Genomic DNA, 18,459 nt, shown 5'->3' with positions numbered 1-18,459 from the left:
CCACCAACCCCATGTCGGTGCGCTACCAGTCGCTGGACCGCACCGTCGACCACGACCGCGAGTTCCTGCCCATCCGCGACCGCCGCGACCGTTCCCTCGACCGCGGACTCTACTTCGACGACGAGCCCTACAGCACCAGGTCCGCGCGCCAGTCGCCCACCTCGCACCAGCCCTTCATTGGTGAGCTCCAACACCAAAACTCCGACCTGCAAAGGGAGCTCGGCAACCTCAAGAAGGAACTTGAACTCACGAACCAAAAGCTCGGCTCCTCCATGCACTCCATCAAGACCTTCTGGAGCCCCGAGCTCAAGAAGGAAAGAGCGCTCAGGAAAGAGGAATCTGCCAAGTACAGCCTCATCAACGATCAGCTCAAATTACTCAGCAGTGAGAATCAGGTCAGTGCCATCACTGCGCATCTAATATTTATTGGCTCAGTCACAAACTCACTCCCAGAGACCTCTTTACCAACCAGGAATAGCACCAACGATGTATTACTTCAATTTCCCAAACACACTAAGAAGCTTAATCAAACTGGCGGCCCTGAAATCCTCAAGCTTAATTTCCCAGCTTATATAGTAAATGGACACAGATGATGAGATAAATCAAATTCGGAAAGCATTTTCTAATCTTATTTCTCCTTCAGCATTTGCTTCATTGCAAATTGCAACTGAACTAATTTATTAAATTACGTCAACTGATTACTTTTCAGACCGAACTTGAATTATTTTCAAGGCTGAACCAAGACACAAACGCAACAGTTCATATTTTTGGACTCTTTCCAAAAATTTGAAAAATGCACATTCACTCCCAGCTAACCAAACAGTTGAAATCGGACCCTTTTAATAAATACCTACCTGCTCCTTTTTCTTTCTCACATATGTACGTCACGACGTAGGTATTGGAGTGTCAGGGTCGTACAGCAGATGTGTTGGTCGTTAAACAGTCTAAATTTTACTGATTTCTGATTTTTCACTGATTTGAGATGGTTTCATATAAGTCGAAAGAAATTCCACAATTAAGGCTTTGGAAGAACATTAAATTTATTGATCCCTTTACCCATTGTCGCGATATTATAAAACGTAATATATTGAAGACCGATGAATGATTAATTTGTTGGTCGACATAATAAACCTTAATCTATTTGACGATACACAGAAACGAAACGAGTGTTCTGACCTGAATCACTACGCATTTGTATAAATAAATCGGAAAGAATCTAACGATTTTTGTGGATATGGGGCTATCAGAAAGATGTAAAAAATATGCCGTAAAGGAAGAATTGACGACATTTCTCTTGAAAGTTTGATTGTTCACGAATACCAGAAACAAACATTGCATAAACAAAATGAGAAAAGCTTGGATTTTTTCTCATTATTTGCTTTTTTGGTGAAAGTAATCGCAGAAAATTGCAAACAGATCAAAATTTAAGTAGATCTGAAGAAAATGCAAAGAAGTCATAAATAATTTCGTAGCAAACCCAAATGAAAAAGCTTTCTAATCAAAAATCCCTTGGGATTATTTTCAGGAGAACGAAATTAAACAAGGTTTGAAATAAAGCGCGCTCTTATTGTGAGTGAAAATTTACAAAAAGTATTAACCATTTCTTTTGCAAATATAAGTTTGAGTGTTTGACCAAAACATACATCAACTTTACATTCAGCTTTGATAAAAAGTTCAATCTGTTGTTAACTCAATAACTACGGTTATCAGATAAAATATCCTCTAGGTTCATGAAAACCTAAATATATCAAAAATACGATTTCTGTTTGTACTTTATACGCTGATCTACAATTTTGTAGCGAAATAGCAGGAGTGAAATAATAAACCTTCCTAAACGATATGCGGTATATACTTTGGTTATATTGTTATTACCTTATTACCAAAGTTTAAGTAAATGAGGTCTAATTCCAAAACGGTTACATCGAACCTTTATTGCCAATAAATTTTACATTATTATGGTTATCTTGGAATTACCTACATCATGGATTTTGCAAGTATTTATTGTTTCGTTACTTATAGGACTAGATTATTAAAAATATTTTTCAATATTTTTATTACTATGAATTCGTATTCGTGTTGTACTCGTATGTTGTTAGCCCAAAATTGCATCATACCTCATTTTTGAAAGAAAATTTTGTATCAATTTACTACTTTGCAGGGGAGCAAAATAAAACGTCGGAAACCTTTACATGATTGATTAAATAAAACCTATTTGTTTTTTCTATAAACTTTCAATAACTTTGTCACTGTCAAAAGCGTTTCGGTAACAAACTAATATTCTAAAAAACAACCACCCGCCAATAATAATTTGGAAAGCAGCGGAAATTGAAATAAGAGTATTTTTATGGGAAAAAGCGACGAATTATTTCAATACAGTTGATACACCTAATTATTTTTTATCGAAGGTGAAATAAAACGTTGCACGAAACAGATTTAGAAACAACGACTTCAATTTTGCGTTTAGGAATAATTTACGTCAAGCAATTTTCCATCCAATCATCGTTGGATATGGCGTTTTAAAACTCAGGGGGAAATCTCATGAATACGGCTTGGTGGGTAAATTTTATTGAAGCTTGATTTTTTCGACACTTTATGATTTATAAATTTTCTAATTTTTCTCCTAATTGCGTACTTAACTTTTTATTTTTACTAGAAACAGAAGACACGTCGTTTGCTTGTCGTTCATGAACGTCAAGTCTTGGCACGCACGGAAAGCACCGGCGAACGACATTTACCACAAAACTGAGACAAAATTAAATATTCAGGGATAAATAACAAAGGACATGCCCAGAACAAGGAACAAAATTTTATCAATACCTACCGTTTAATTAAAGTCACAGGAATGTTATAATTTCCTGATCAAATTTACTCACGCCACATTTAATTATCATCAAGAAAGACAAGCATTTTTGGTACATTTTCACCATAAAATTCAATTAAATAAATAAAAATGTATTTGATTATTAAAAAGCTTGCAATAAATTTCTTTTATGAAAACTGAATAGATCTGATTCGCGCCTTGCGCGTCTGGATGATATCAAATAGCAATGATATCTGACCTACTGTTCAACGAAATACCATTGTGTATTGTAGGTATGTGCCATGAAATACATATTTAGCAGCACAAATAGTTGGTAACGCAAAATAAATTTTAAATTATTCAAGTTCCTCTCCAATAATACCTCACAAAGAACGATAAACACAAAGTTAAATTTAGTTTACAACTCGTTACAGGTAAACACACCTTTAGTGGCTATAAAATAAAAATAGCAAACCTGACCGTAAGTCTAAGATTTTTAAAATCAAATCGTCGGTAAACAACTTCATTGAGTAAAGGATGTTCAATTGATTAAATTGAATGTGGCATTACATTCATGTTCTGCACGCAGACTGAAACCTGAAAGTTGGAAGAGAGGTTTGAATAATAATAATTGAAAAATCAATTTCACCGACATGTAATTTGTCCGATGTGTAAGTTTTGAAAAATTGATTTCGAGTAAAATAAATAAAGCTTTTGACAGGAAAGTAACTTTTACATTACTCTCTATAAGTATTCAGTTTCGAAGCGCTGAAATTGTAAGCTCGCTAGTGTTGTAAAGGGCTAAAAACAACAATTGAAAAGTTAAATGAACGTTGGAAAGTAATAATCGTAACGAGAATTGGACCGAGCATGGCTAAATGTAAATGTTTTGACCTCGAAAATAGTTATTTGTATTTTTCAAAAGTGTGCAAATCCGCCGAAGTTAAATTTTGGAGTAGTGGAAGAAAAATCTACATATTTAATTAACATTTTCATCGTTTATAACCTAGATATATCGCATCGTTTAGTCTTTACAAGGATGCAAATTGCAATTTTTAAAAGCTTCTGTCAATTATTTTTTAATTCAATTTTGGTGAAACACTTGACCGCTTAATTGATCTAGTGGTAATGAAGATTTAGTTGGATCTGTTTCCTGTCAAGCTGCTGAAATCAGTTGTGTGTGAGTTCTATCATTTGTACTGATGGAATGTTGATAATATTGATCCTAATTACTTATTAATTTAAATTGCTCCGGCTAATCAATAATCATTATCCCATAAATATCTGTAAATTTGGTCATTTTATTTATCAAAAAGAGAAAACATGAGCGTTTCAACTTTTGAATATTGTACTGTTCCGGAAATAGAACTGAATTGATTAAAGTTAGATGTTACATTTCTGAGAAAGTTCAGAAGTTTGAGGTTATTTTATTATAGTTTTATTTAAAAGGTTGACGTTCTTAAATAATTATAGCTATTATAAATAAATGGAGGGCGTAGTGTAAGTTAACAAACCGAGATTTTTAAACTGTAAAACTTGTGTTGTCTTCAAAATTTTTTCTAAGACTAACATTGGATCAGAAATTTTACTAAATTCAGAAATGTATTTTTATATTATAGAAAAGCAATATAAGAGGTATAAGCTTAAATGCACCACAGAAACAGGCTAAGATATAACAGACTAAAAGCTTCTAATTTTTTCTAACATATCATTCATTTGGGTAATTTATCACTATTAAATGCACAACATAGGTTTTTATTATTATTATAACATCATTAGTCAAAACTAGTTTATTTCAGCATACGAAATTCTTTGGGGATTTGACCTAAATCCATTACAATTTAATGTATTCATAAACGATCTTATCAAACCCTACATTTATAAAGTTCCTCTATTTACTGATGATGTTAAAATTTAGTTGTTAATAGTTAATTATCAATTCAACTATATTATAAATGGTTTATTACGGTTTATACCAATTACAAAAAAAGTATATACTTATACATGCAGAAATATATATCCAGATAAATAAGACAAAACATTACAATTGTAAAGACAGACAATAATTATAGAATCATAAATATATATTTAGTGTTTACAAAGTTATCTAGGTATCTAATAATATATTTACAGCACTCAGTAATCACTGATTACATATTTCTATTTATTAACTGTATATTGAAATGAACCTATTTTTCCATAATTTCAACAAAAATTTAAAAGCCACGGTTTTCTTTGTTTTACAAAAATGTCCTTCCAAGGAAAGATAATTTTTAAACAAATGTGTACATGCAGAAATCAATAGCAAGACAAAAAAGGTTTGTACATGAACTGCATTCTAAAAATACATTGAACAGTGGCTAATGCATCGAAATGAAACTTCTAATAGCATTAGTAGTTCATTTATGTTAAACATTCATCAAAACGAAATTTCTTTAGGTTGAGTCTCTGCCAACAAAAACTCAAACTTTATAATTTCTTCTATCCACTGAAAATTAAACGAAGCTTTGCTCACATAATTTTCGGAGGAGTGATTACCGTCTAAAATACGGTCGTCATTAGCAAACTAATGAGATATACGTTTAATTGTTGGAAACTCATTTTGCTGGGATATCAATAAACATAAAACAGAAGTCAATCCAGTTTTTGTGTCATTTTATTATTCAATTAACCGTTTCATGGTTGGGAATAAACTTATCCATAAAGACATTTCCCTAGAATAATTTCATTAATCTAATTGCAGCTTTTTTGTTACGTAAAATTAGGTATTGGGCAATCAAATATCTTCGGAAATTAAATTCCTTGTGAATTTTAACCAGATATTGAAGTTAATAGTAACTTGTGTTCCTAAAGTTTGCCGTTATTAATTTGATAATTTGTCACTATTGTTAGGTAGACTTTTAATTAGTTCAAAGTTGCAAACTAGAGATACTAATTTATTTGCCGCCCCAATTTCTAAGGAACACAAAATTGTAAAGGCCATTTAATAATTTTGCTACAAAGATGAATTATTTAAAGAATCTTGACATAGATTTTTATATGGGTAATTAACTACATTTGTAGTTTCAATTTAAAAGTCTACCAGACATTCTTGACATAAAAATAGAACAAATCATGGATCAACATAACTGCGGCAGAGATAGACCATTGTTTATTTACACAAATCCACTAATTATAGACTCAATACAAGCCAATTTTGAATTAAAGTAAGAATTAAACCTCGTCAAAGCATTTATTGGTGGCAGTAATTCAATTTAAATGATTTATTTATATCAAAGCAAAAACTTGAAACAACATCTATTCTCTTTCCAGTTTACCGCTATATAGTGTTTGAAATGACCCAGACATTTAATTTATTAAGACTTTCTGCTTTTATGTTCTTTAAGATGTGTTAGGTAGCTCCAACTTTTATGACAGCTACCGCACTTGTATCCGCATTAACGATAGAGCTCTCAACTTTGTTATTTCAAAAAATAAATAGAAATGTTAAGTTGGAAGTAATTTGTGTTGAAATATGGCACATGAAGCTCTTGGTTGTTTGCTCTGTTTTTGACACAGCCTTTTATTATATGTGCATCATAAAACTTAATTCATTATAATATGCAAAGCCTCAGCGCAAAAAATATAAAATCAGGAATGTATTTTTATTTGTATGAGCAACCTTCGCCAAATCGACTTCTCTCGGGTTGTCGTGTGGTATCACACGTAATCAACACATTTACTGGGGAGTGATAAGATTTTCCGGTTCATTAAAATGGCTTTTCAAATATCCGAAATAATTCTGCCAAAATCAGAAAAATATAAATCGTACTCTAATTTGCTATTTACCAATTATCACAAACTAGAATCTACGGTTAGGTCTTTTTGTTTGGACGTGATGAAAATTTTTACGAGACCGGAATGGCCGTACATTTGTTCAAATGAGAGTTTGTTGCTTTGAAGGTAAGTGGATTATATGCATATTTCAGAAATAAACACTTGACCTAGCCAGGATTCCCCCGACTTGGGTGTGTGTCTCGTGTAAAGGCTAAATATATTCATTAAATTTAATTAAGCTACATAATTTGGTGAGTAAGTAACCGTAAGTGTTTAATGCAAGGCAATGATTTATTCATTTTCGTTTTAAAATGCCATCACTGTTTAATTAGGCTCCCCCATTTGTTGGCTTAGCAGTCATGAAAATAATTCCTCGGAATTTTGAATGAGTCCCGTAAAGCAGGTAATAATAATTCCAAAATCAATGTAACATGCTATGTTCTCACAACGCGTTAAAAGAGCATGCACGCGAACAAAAGAAGCTGTTTCAGCATTTTATTTCCCCTTTTCGACCAAACTCATACAACCGCAATCATAAAATTGTAACAAACACCTCGAAATTGCCACTGTTTTTTACACACGTGTTGCATCGTCGTAATTATAAATGGCCCGAGTGTGACATTTTTCTTGATTTTTTAGACCCAAGGGGTGACTCGGATAAGTCGAAGTGGAGAAGTTAAAAACACTCAGTCTCAAGTGTGTTTTTAGCATTGAATAAAACCCAAATAAAATGCACGAGCAAATGATTATGAATTTGTGCCACTTATTTATTCTTGATGGAATAAAAAACAGTTTGGATTTTATTAAAAGTTGAATTTATCCTCTCATGTGCATTGTGGCGATCAATAAACAGGGTCGTCGACCGGATCGGGAGAGTTACTAGTCTTACTCAACTATTTCTTTGAAGCTAACCCGGCAACCTATTTAGGTTTGTTGTGTGCTTTCAGCAATAGCTCTGCATGTTATATTTGACAAGATAAATAAATTCCTTCAGAGCACACACCCGAACAATCCTCTTCAGAAAGGCTTAAATGTGTATAGTTATTGTTATTAGAATTTTATTTGCACCAAAGCGTGAAGCTTTAAAATATTTCCTATTTCATTCGCTTTAATAAATATGTATTTCATTTTATTTCAACTTTAGTCTCACATGTTTGACTAATAATTGTAAAGGGGCATAAATCTGGTAATCTGAATATGTGTAACTCAAACGTCAGAATTATTACAGTGGCGTACGTCAATGACCTACTTATGAAAAGCTTGCCTGTCTCCGTTACTGATATCGATCCTTTTACACTCACCCGTAATAGTGACTACCCTTTCATTTTTATATTTTATGTGCGATTTCTAACTTAACATAAACCTTTTGTTTGAAATGTTACCGTCTTAAAGACTTCTTTGATTCATTGATAACAAAAACGAAAAGGCAACCACAATCAAGAAAGATTTATTTATGTGGGCAACCACATCTGGTTCGATTTTGATGAAACGAGGCTTTCATTAAAGAAAATCAATGTAGAATAATGTACCGTCTTAACATTTGGCTTCCATGTTTTAATTTTAACGTAATTTCACCTCGGATAGGTGCGTAGGATAACGTGAAAACAAGTTTTGAAAAATATCAGAGCTTTTAATTATTTTCATGATTTAAACAAGTTAATTTAATTAAATGCTTTACAACATTGTTTCTGTCAGTATTTTTTAAATCTACTGTTTTCGAGTAGTTGAATGATACTGAATCTAATTATAATGAGGAGTGAAAAAATTTGATTGTGTTTTGATTTTTTAGAAACAAGCTATGTTGGTTCGGCAACTGGAAGAGGAGTTGAGGATGCGGATGCGTGGCCCAAGCATAGAAATGCAGCAGCAGATGGAAGCGTTATACCAAGAGAATGAGCATTTAACCAGAGAGATAGCCATCCTCCGCGATACCATAAAGGTAATGTTAGTGTGGTGATGGTTGTATGAAATGTAACTGCTTTGTGTGGGCTAGGAGTTGGAGCTTCGGATTGAGACACAAAAGCAGACTCTGCAAGCTCGCGATGAGAGCATCAAGAAGCTTCTGGAGATGCTCCAGAACAAGGGCATGGGTGAGTGGTTTTCGTGTGTATTCTATCGCTGCTTGTCCCTGCACACTCTGTTTCTTTCATCTTCTGATGGCGGCGTTCGGGGAAGTCTTAGGTAGTTACAGTGCAAAACACTTAGCATTGGCACACATAGCCGGAGAAGTGTCTGCTTGAAAGCGGTGGAGGTAGTTGTACTAATCACTCGGGTGTTGGCTCTGTTCCAGGTAAAGAGGAGGAGAGGCAGATGTTCCAGCAAATGCAGGCCATGGCCCAAAAGCAGGTGCTTATCACTCATTGTAATTAGTAAGACACATCTTGTCGAGTGAGTGTGTGTGATTGTATTTAGTCGTAACTCATCTGGCACATAATCAAGATATACCTCAGAATCATTAAGCATGTTTGGTGTTCTCATATGGCTGTATCATACCACACCTAGCCAAACGAGGAGGTTCCACTGCCCTAGGTCGTGGTGCATGTGAAAGCTTTCTTTGACTAACAGGTGGTGGTCTTGATCATGTGTCGGTAACGGTGGGTGGTAAAGCGAGCGAGCGAGCGGTCGGCAGCACAGGCTTGTGACCGCTGCTTCCCTGTGCAGGAGCTGCAAGCGGCCAACGAGACGTTGCGCGTGCTGCAATCGCAGCTGGAGCTGGTGCCCTCGCCCTCCAGCAGCACGGTCAGGCTGCTCCTGGATACGAAAAACGCTAGAATAGCGACTTTGGAGCGCGAGGTCAACTTGCTGGAAAGCGAGGTGGAACGGCTGGGCGGGGGCACCCAACCTCCCCTTCCGTCGAGTACCGCGGACATTCCTCAGGCTCTTCCTATTAAGCGACAAGTAAGTTTTCTGTTAAACGATGTGCAGATCGGGAAGGATGGCGCCGTTATTGGTAGACTGTAACTAGCTGTAAAGACTCTCCGGCCGCTTGGCGCTGAGTTCAGTTTTACCACCTCACTGTCTCTCGGCACGCATGTGTCCCGCATGGATAGTGCATGCCTCCGCTCATGTGTGCAGCTGGACGAGTTCCGGGTGGAGATCCAACGACGTGACCAGGAGATCCTCGCCATGGGAGCCAAAATGAAAACACTTGAGGAGCAACACCAAGACTACCAGCGCCATATCGCTGTCCTCAAAGAATCTTTATGCGCTAAAGAAGAACACTACAACATGCTCCAAACCGATGTCGAGGAACTCCGGCAACGACTCGAAGAAAAAAACAGACACATCGAAAAGAAAACCCAACAGCACCAACAGGAACGCGCTCGGGCCGCCGCCGAAATTGCAGAACTAAGGGAACATATGGACATTAAAGACCGCAAAATCAACGTCCTTCAAAGAAAGGTAAACCAACAACATCAAAACTCAAACATTTACATATTTTTTGGGAATTTTACCCAAACTGTCCTTCAAAGTGTACCATTTTATTTTTTTATAATTTTCGTTTAAATATTGTGTCTGTGTTGGTGTAGTGCTATTAAAACAACCCCTTCTTAAAAATCTACTTGAACAATAACAGGTCGAAAATCTGGAAGATCTCCTTAAAGAAAAAGACAACCAAGTCGATATGGCCAGAGCCAGACTATCCGCAATGCAAGCCCATCATTGCTCTTCTGAAGGTGCACTATCATCTCTCGAAGAAGCGATCGGTGATAAAGAAAAACAAATGAATCAATTGCGGGAACAAAGAGATCGCGCCGAACAAGAAAAGCAAGAAGAGCGAGAACTCCACGAACGCGAAATAGCGGAATACAAAATGAAAATCCACGCTTTAAACAGCGAAGTGGAAAAACTCAGCGCCCGCCTCGAACGGGCCCAGAACGATCGCGACCGCCTGGAATCCAAATTAGAAAGCTCTCAGTCAGAATTGGGCAAATCAAAGGCCGAACTGGACAAAGCAACGATAGAAGTAGGTCGCAGTGGCGCCGACTGGGAGCAAGCCCGCCAGCGTTTGGCCCGTTTAGAACTGGAAAACGAACGACTGAGGCAAGATAATGAGAGACTCAGACAGGATGCGGACCGGCCACAAATCACATTTGGCAGAAATACGTTCAGTAGCTCTCACGAGTTGGACCGAGCGCAGGAACGCGTAGATAAGACGTCCTCGGACTTGAGGAGATGCCAAGCCGAGTTAAGAGTGACGCAAGCCGATGCTGAGAGAGCCCGAGCCGAAGCTTCGGCCCTGCAGGATAAGTTGGAAAAGTCGCAGGGGGAAGTGTACCGCCTCAAGGCGCGCCTAGAGAATTCCCATCAGGAACAAGACAGCCTTCGCGAGGAGCTCGAGAGAGCTCAATCGACTACCGCCAGATTGCACGCGGACAAGGACAAAGCATATGCAGAATTAGAGAAGGCTCGAGAAGAATTGGAGCGTGTACAGGCGACCTTGGGAAAGGCTCAATTACAACAAGACAAACTACAGAACGCTCTAGACAAAGCACAGACAGAGGTCGACAAGTTGCAAGAAAGGTTAGACAAGTCAGCTGGGGAGACCAGAAGAGTATGTTGTTCTAATTACACTTTTAGATACTTAAAACTCGTGCTGTTTTAGATACAACTGGAGAAAGAAAAACTAGGATACGATTTAGAGAATATCCAGTCGCAGTTGGACAAGGCTCTAGGCCAGTCTGCTCGAATTCAGAAAGAAAGGGAAACCGCCCAGTTAGAAGCAGATCGTCTTAGAGATAAATGTGAAAAATGTCAGGTATGTTTTGTTGGTACATATCGGAGTTACTATTTTACTGTCAAGTTATATTTTCCAGATGGCTTTAACACGTCTTCAGAAAGAGAAAGATGCCTATCAAGATGATTATGAAAAACTCAAGGAAAAAGTTGAAATGCAATTAAATCAAATCAACAAAATTCAAAGAGAACGATCTGATATAGAACACGAATTAGACGTAATTAAGGAAAGATGGGAGAAAGGACATGTCCTACAACAAAAATTACAAATGGAAAGAGACGAAGCATTTACGGAAATCGATATATTGAAAGAGAAATTAGAAAAAGCTATATATGCATCACAAAAGGCTATAGACGATAGAGAAAATATGCATAAAGAGTTTGAAAAAGTCTTGGAGAAATATGACAGGTCCGCGAGGTAAAGGCATTGTTACTTTTTTGTACTATATTTTTTCTGTTTTAGGTCTCAAAGTGATCTGTACAGGATTCAAAATAAATTAGATACAGTGCAGGCTGAGAAAGACAGATTAGAATTAGAAGTAGAAAAGCAACAATTATTGGCAACGAAAACACGAGAGGAGCAACGTAAAGTACAAGATGAATTACAGAGAACTCAAGAACTGTACGATAGAGCGTCGATTCAGCTAAGTAGAACGAAAGAGCTGGAAGAAAAGTCTAAAGAAGAACTGCAACGCATGGGCATGGATTTGGAAATGGTCCGCGAGAGGTATGAAAAATGTCAAATCGAACTTCGAAGACTACAAAGTGAAAAAGAAAAATTCCAATCGGAGAACGAAAGACTCCAATACGAGCTCGAACGCGTCCACGCACAAAGTGGCAAAGCACAAGCCGCTTACGAGAAGAGTCAGGAAGAAATTGCAAGATTGCAAGTCGAAGTTGAAAAAGCTCACGATAAGCATGACAAACTGCAAAACGAATTCCGTAAAATTGTTGCCGAGTATGATGCCTTACGGGAAAGCAACACTGGTCCCTCGAGTAGGTATTCGAAATATGACCGAGATGACAGAACGAAAGAGGAAAATGATAGATTACGTGCCGAGGTCGAGAGGTTGAGAGAGAGATTAGACAAAACTCTAACAGATTTGGACAGATCTAGGAAAGACTTAGCTTTGGCTGAAACCACGAGAACCAAATACAGTTACGAGCAAGAAAAGGAACGGTCTGTCGAATTGGATAGACTTAGAGATGAATTACAGCGAACTATGGGTAGCAACCAACAACTCGAAACTAAATTACACGAAGTTACGATGCAACTCGACTTGGCGAGGCAAGAAGTTGCGAAAGTGTCAGGTGGGCAAGACAAACAGCGGCATGAGTTGGAACGCGCGATGATCGAATGCGAGAAATTACGAGACAGGCATGATAAGCTTAAGATGCAAATTGAAAAATATGAGAAAGAGAATGAGAAATTACGGTTGGAGTTGGCTCAAGCCGAGCGCCGACAGACTCTTGCTGCTGACAAAGTGAGGAACGACGAACGATTAGAAATTGAACGTCTTAAAGAGAAACTGGAAAAAGCCATCCAAGCTAGAGACGCAACTGAATTGGAAGCCGGCAGATTGGCACAAGAATTGGAAAAATCGCAGATGCATCTGGCCAAGGCTCTGGAAACTAACGAAGCAACAAAGATTGAATTCGAACGTATGGCGAACGAATTAGCCCGCATGCATGAACGAATCGAAAGAGACAAGCTGGATTGGAAGACAATGGAACAAGAACGTGACGTGTTACGAGCTGAACTGCAACAAGTGCGAAGCGGACTTGACACTCAGAGACGCACCATGGATCACCGAACTCAAGAAACAATCGTTAAACTCCAACAAGAACTGGCCCAAGCGTCACGAGAGAAGGAAAAAATGGCGTCACTCTTAGAAAAACAAGGTCGGCAAGGCGATTCCATCGAGAAACAAATAATCAAATACGAAGCAGATATTAAGCAATTAACAATGGAACGAGACCAATTAGTAATACAATTAGAAAAGTCACAAGACATGTTAATGAACTTCCAGCAAGAACTCAATCAGAGTGAGGCGGAGTTAGAGAAACACAAGGCAGAAGTGGCCCGACTTAAAGCCGAACAGAAGAAAATGTCGCAAGATATGGAACGTGGAACAAAAGAAATCCTCGAAAATCGAGACAGGGAAATCGCAAAATTGCGCCAAGAACTGGCGGCTGTCCAGAAAGAACGCGATAACCACAGACAACGAGCAGAAAAGGCTGAGAAAAGGTTACAAGAGTCTGGAGCTCGTGGCGATTCTGAGTTGGAACAGTGGCGCAAAGTTGTCGAACAGGAGACCAATAGAGCCGACCAAGCGGAAAAAACTGCCCAAGATTTGCAAAAACGTATCCAAGTTATGGAAAAACAACTACAACAACAATTGCAACAAATGGCACAGTATCAGAAAGAAAGAGGTATCCAGCCACCTCCCCAGGACGATAAGGAACTTAATAGGCTGCGCAAAGAATTGGAGAAGGCCCAAATGGAAATCAAAAATAGTAGTACCGAAAAAGAACGGTTACAATCGCAACTTGAAATGCTTGTACAAGAATTGGAAAGAAATCAGGTTAGTAATTTTGTAATTCAAATTTTTGTAGCGGTCGAATTTATTTAAAATTTTATTTATTTCTTGGATTGTTGTTTTATTTTAACATGTTATTCTCCTTACTAACGAATACCTTTTCCTTTGTTACTATTATTTTAGAAATATGAAATTTTTCATAGGACGCACCTATTTTTATTACATGAATTTTAAGAATGCGGTTGCAATTTTAGCTCGAACTTCATGAAACTACGAAGAAAATGCAAAGCATGGGTGCCCAAAGAGGCGCTGAAGATGTATCTGCGCAGAGGAGACAACTGGACGAAGAAAGAAAACGATTTGAAGAACATAGAAAGCAAGTTGAAGAGCAAAGGAAATCCGTAGATAGTAAGCAGAGACAAGTAGAAGAAAAAGAAAGAGCGTTAGCCGAATTAGACAAACAATTAAAGAAGAGGAAAGAACAAATGGACCAATTAGAAATTTCATTACAAAAAGTACAGTGTTTGAGGAGCTTAGTTGAATTTATTTTTATTTTGGAAAATTACAGGCCGGCGGAAGTGCAGCTGCAGTTGGAGAACTAAACAAGAAACTTGTAGAAGCCGAAAAGAATTTAGAAAAAGCTCAGGAAGAATCAAAACGATCAGCTGCAGAAATGGAGAGATTATTACAATTAGTACAAATGAGTCAAGAAGAGCAAAATGCAAAAGAAAAACAGATTATGGATTTACAACAGTATGTTATTGAAATTTTTGAAAATTATGTAATAAATTTGGTGTTTTTTAGGGCATTGAAGACTGCACAGGCCAACCTAAAGAGCCAACAACAAATGAATGCACAATTAGAGGAACAAAGAAAAAAAGAGGAGGTGAGACTCTTAATTAAAATAAAAACTAAGTTTACTAATGAAATTTTCCTATTCTTGCTTTCTAATTGGGATGTCTGTATGTATGTGTCTACTGTCACCAGGCGGGTCCTGCTGGCTTCCTCAAAAGCTTTTTCTAGTCTTTTCAAATTTATTCATACAATACAATATTGCCTCATTCCTATTACCACTTATCCATGTCAACTTTCTTAATTTAAGCAATGTTAATGCTTTATCCTTTTTGTAGAGTGTTAATGTGTTTTGTTGGTTTTGTATATAATTAGGTAAATAAAGAGGGGGATCTTGTAATTTTCAATTTACAAGAGAAAGATACTGAATTAAAAGAAGAACTTTTGTCCAAACAAAAATACATTGTTGAATTGGAGGATACCCTGGATTCATACGAGCAAGCAATGAAAGAGTACAAAAATGAAATTAAAATACTCGAAACCAAGTTAGAGAACAAAGAAACGACAATTAATGATCTTCAAAACAGCTGTATCAAAGTCGAGGACGCGAGAAGACTCCAGAAAGAAGTTGACCAAAAGTCAAATATTATTCTACAACTGAAGGGACAGTTAGAAGGATTAGAACAACACCAACTTACAGCTGATGGAGATTTTGAAGAGATCGTGAGATTATCTGAAGAAAAAGATACCAGAATTAGTGAGTTAGAAGAGGCACTTAGGGAAAGTATGATCATTTCTACTAAGAGGGAAGCGGTTTTGCATCAGGAGGAGACGAAAAGGAAACAAATTTTGGAAAAAGTATAAGCAACACAAATTCTGTTACAAATTATAATAACTGTTTCAATTGTAGGTATCAAAACTAGAGCAAAGACTGTTATCTTTGCAATCTGCTCAAGCAATGCGTTGCCACGCTTGTCGTCCGTACGTTTCACGGATGACCAAACTTGAAACAAAACTTTCTCAACTTGTTGCTGAACGAAAGCGACATCTTCAAGAACTTGCCCAAATGAAGTATTACTTTCTTGAAACGGCAAATGCGTAGTTTTATTGTACTTTCAATTTCAGAAGGGAAGCTTTGGAATCTGCAATCAGTGAAAAGGATGCACATTTAGCCTTGCTGGAAATGACGGGGATTCGAAGTGCAAGACACGCCGACGAAGCTGATCGTCTTCGAACGGACAAACGAAGATTAGTTGAACGACTTAAGAAAGAGGTATTTTCTAAACTGATAATTTGACGAATTTGATGAACGCGTTTTTTAGACTGAGTTAAGCGTTTCCTTGAACGAGACAGACGAAGATGAGCGATCCTTTTACAGTTTATACGAAGAAGACGAAGCTCAAAAAGATTCCCTCGACCCATCTTGAGCTAAAACCAAATTTACCAAAGATTCCAATGATCTCAGCAATAAAGAATATTATAGGCAACCGTTATCAGGTTGCCGCCATTATTTCAGAAGCACTGCCTGTAAACTTGTATTAAGTACCACATAAACATTGTGAACGTGTTAGTTTATTATTGTTACCTGTTCGAGTTTAGACATGACAATAATTAATGGAATGGGGCAGAATTGTTTTCGGTAGTTCGGTTGTGTTACTAAAATTCGCCTTTGTCGACATTTAAAACAACTCAACATTAGCGAAATTTTTGTGATTTGTTTTACTCTGCAATGTTGGACCTTGATTTCGATGCTCTCTTATAAAGCGGCTATAATTTTTGTATGGATCATTTTGAAAATTGTAAATCGATGCGACCCGAGTCCGATTACTTTAAGTGCGTGTATGTGTGAATTTTTGCCACCGTTTGCGGCCACTGATAAGTATTACATATTTTATACAAAACACTAGTTCAGTTTAAATTTTAAAAAATCTAAATTTAAGTAACATTCCTGTAGCAATTTTTCAACATTCCGTTAGATTCTAAATGCTGCAAATGGTGGCGTAGCGCCTCCTATTTTGTAAAAAGCTGGTATGCCATACTTTAAGTACAAATGAAATATTGTATTTCTCCATGCAAATACGTATTATACATTTGTCATCTAAAATGTTCGGAGTAAATAATTTCAAATGCCTTGTATATCAATTTGTACATTCATTATCATATCATAGGCCGAGCAACACTGCCATCTCGTGCCATTATCATAATAAACAGCGTCTGAGAGCCCCTGTATATAGTGCGCCCAGCCAGCTTCTCCACGTTGTGTCTCTCCGTACGTAGTGGTAGAATTTACAAGAGTAGATAGATGAAGACCAAGTGCGCAAACGCACATTTTATTAATTATCTCTATTTATTAATTCTCTTCCGTGTCGCTTTTAGAACAAATCTACTGGTTGGGCGAACATGCGGGTTTCGTTTCTACTTGTGCCCGCATTTTAGGGATTGACTAGCCTTGGTCCGCGACTCTCCACTCTTCCTCTGCTGTTTCGTTTCCATCCAATGAAATAACATTTCAAATTTTGAACCAAATGCCCGCGAACGTCCTTACATCAAGTCTAAGAGGGTTCCTACAGGGCGTCGCGGACCATCGCTCCCTAAACTTTGTTAAGCGAATTTAACTTTAATCTATAATAAAATTTCATCCCTCAGTGTTAAAGTATATTATGGCAAATATTAAACTAAGCACAATAAGTATGTAACAACGGTTATGATGTATAGTTAGGGTAGTCACGATTTGAAAGATTTCATTATCAGAGGTTTTGATGTAAATAATTTTGTTGATTTCTTCCTAGTCTCTTCGTCAGGATCAAACTGCATTGAAACTTATTGTTTGGTTTGCTCTAAACGCATTGAATGTCTATTATTACTAAGCACATGGCGCGTATCATGAAAAATAACGCATCTAATATATAATTTAATGGCATTAAATCATCTCTTCCTCTTGATACGCATCGAAACCTCACCACTTAATGTCACCTAACATATCTCATCCAAACTTATATCAAATTGCTTTTTATATAATATTAATAAAATTTGGACTTGGAATAGGATGGATAAAATTGTTAGCAGTTACAATAATAAATGTTAATTGTTGAGTACAGACGTTGTACGAAATAATTTCGTCTGCAGTTGAGGTTTTAACGATGTAAGCAATCTATTAACCGGGACAACTACCACTTTAGTCGGAACCCTTCAAGTGCCATGTGTACTTCCGAAATTACCCCATGAGGGCTCTTATGCATCTGTTAATGGCTTGTTTACATTTTAAAATGTATAGAAAACTAGTCTAAGTAGTTCATGTTACATTCTTAAGTTGGTACTGATTTATTTATGTCACGCTGTTGTAAAAACATGTTAAGAACGATGTATGAAAGTGTGAAAAGAAAGTGATACAAAAACAACTACTGTCTTCTCTATTCACAAGAGCACTTCTCGACTAATTTAGACTGACGAGTTCAAGGTTCTTGACGTTTTAAATGCCATGCCAAAACAGCAAATCGCTAATTACACACTCAACGTAATGATGAAAACGCAAATTATGAGAAAATATTTATTTGATAAATAATACTTACATTAAAAAAAAACACAAAAAACAAAATAAATATGTATACTCTATATAGGTATACTATGAATTTGTATTTAAATATTTATTAAATTTGGGATTTTTCCTCAAATCATAAAATTGCAATTGAATTAAAAAAATATATATCATTTATCACAATGTTCACAAGAACGTAACAACAACTTACGAAATTGCATTAAAAGTGAATAATCCTC

General features: G+C 36.8%; 1 protein-coding gene across 2 annotated transcripts; it reads left to right on the top strand.

The window, feature by feature from the left end:
- The first annotated feature begins 6 nt into the window (after positions 1-6).
- On the top strand, positions 7-18,083 carry LOC123010409 (trichohyalin). 2 transcript variants are annotated; one of them, XM_044407282.1, is made up of 16 exons: positions 7-395; positions 8,406-8,555; positions 8,610-8,706; positions 8,907-8,962; positions 9,692-10,018; positions 10,194-11,171; positions 11,223-11,375; positions 11,434-11,762; positions 11,817-13,938; positions 14,148-14,408; positions 14,462-14,646; positions 14,698-14,779; positions 15,061-15,543; positions 15,596-15,756; positions 15,811-15,958; positions 16,008-18,083. In XM_044407282.1, the coding sequence occupies exons 1-16, from the start codon at positions 12-14 to the stop codon at positions 16,110-16,112; spliced, it is 6,021 nt and encodes a 2,006-aa protein (XP_044263217.1). In that variant the 5' UTR covers positions 7-11; the 3' UTR covers positions 16,113-18,083. The 2 variants fall into 2 exon arrangements, with proteins under 2 accessions (XP_044263217.1, XP_044263218.1); XM_044407283.1 differs by lacking the exons at positions 15,596-15,756; positions 15,811-15,958; positions 16,008-18,083 and having other exon boundaries at positions 14,881-15,185.
- The last annotated feature ends 376 nt before the right edge of the window (positions 18,084-18,459 follow it).

The sequence above is a fragment of the Tribolium madens genome, unplaced genomic scaffold, assembly GCF_015345945.1.
Source record: "Tribolium madens isolate multiple individuals breed KSU strain unplaced genomic scaffold, Tmad_KSU_1.1 Scaffold_91;HRSCAF=231;Tcas5.2_LG7, whole genome shotgun sequence".
Taxonomy (NCBI): domain Eukaryota; kingdom Metazoa; phylum Arthropoda; class Insecta; order Coleoptera; family Tenebrionidae; genus Tribolium; species Tribolium madens.
This window is presented reverse-complemented; position numbering and strand designations above follow the sequence as displayed.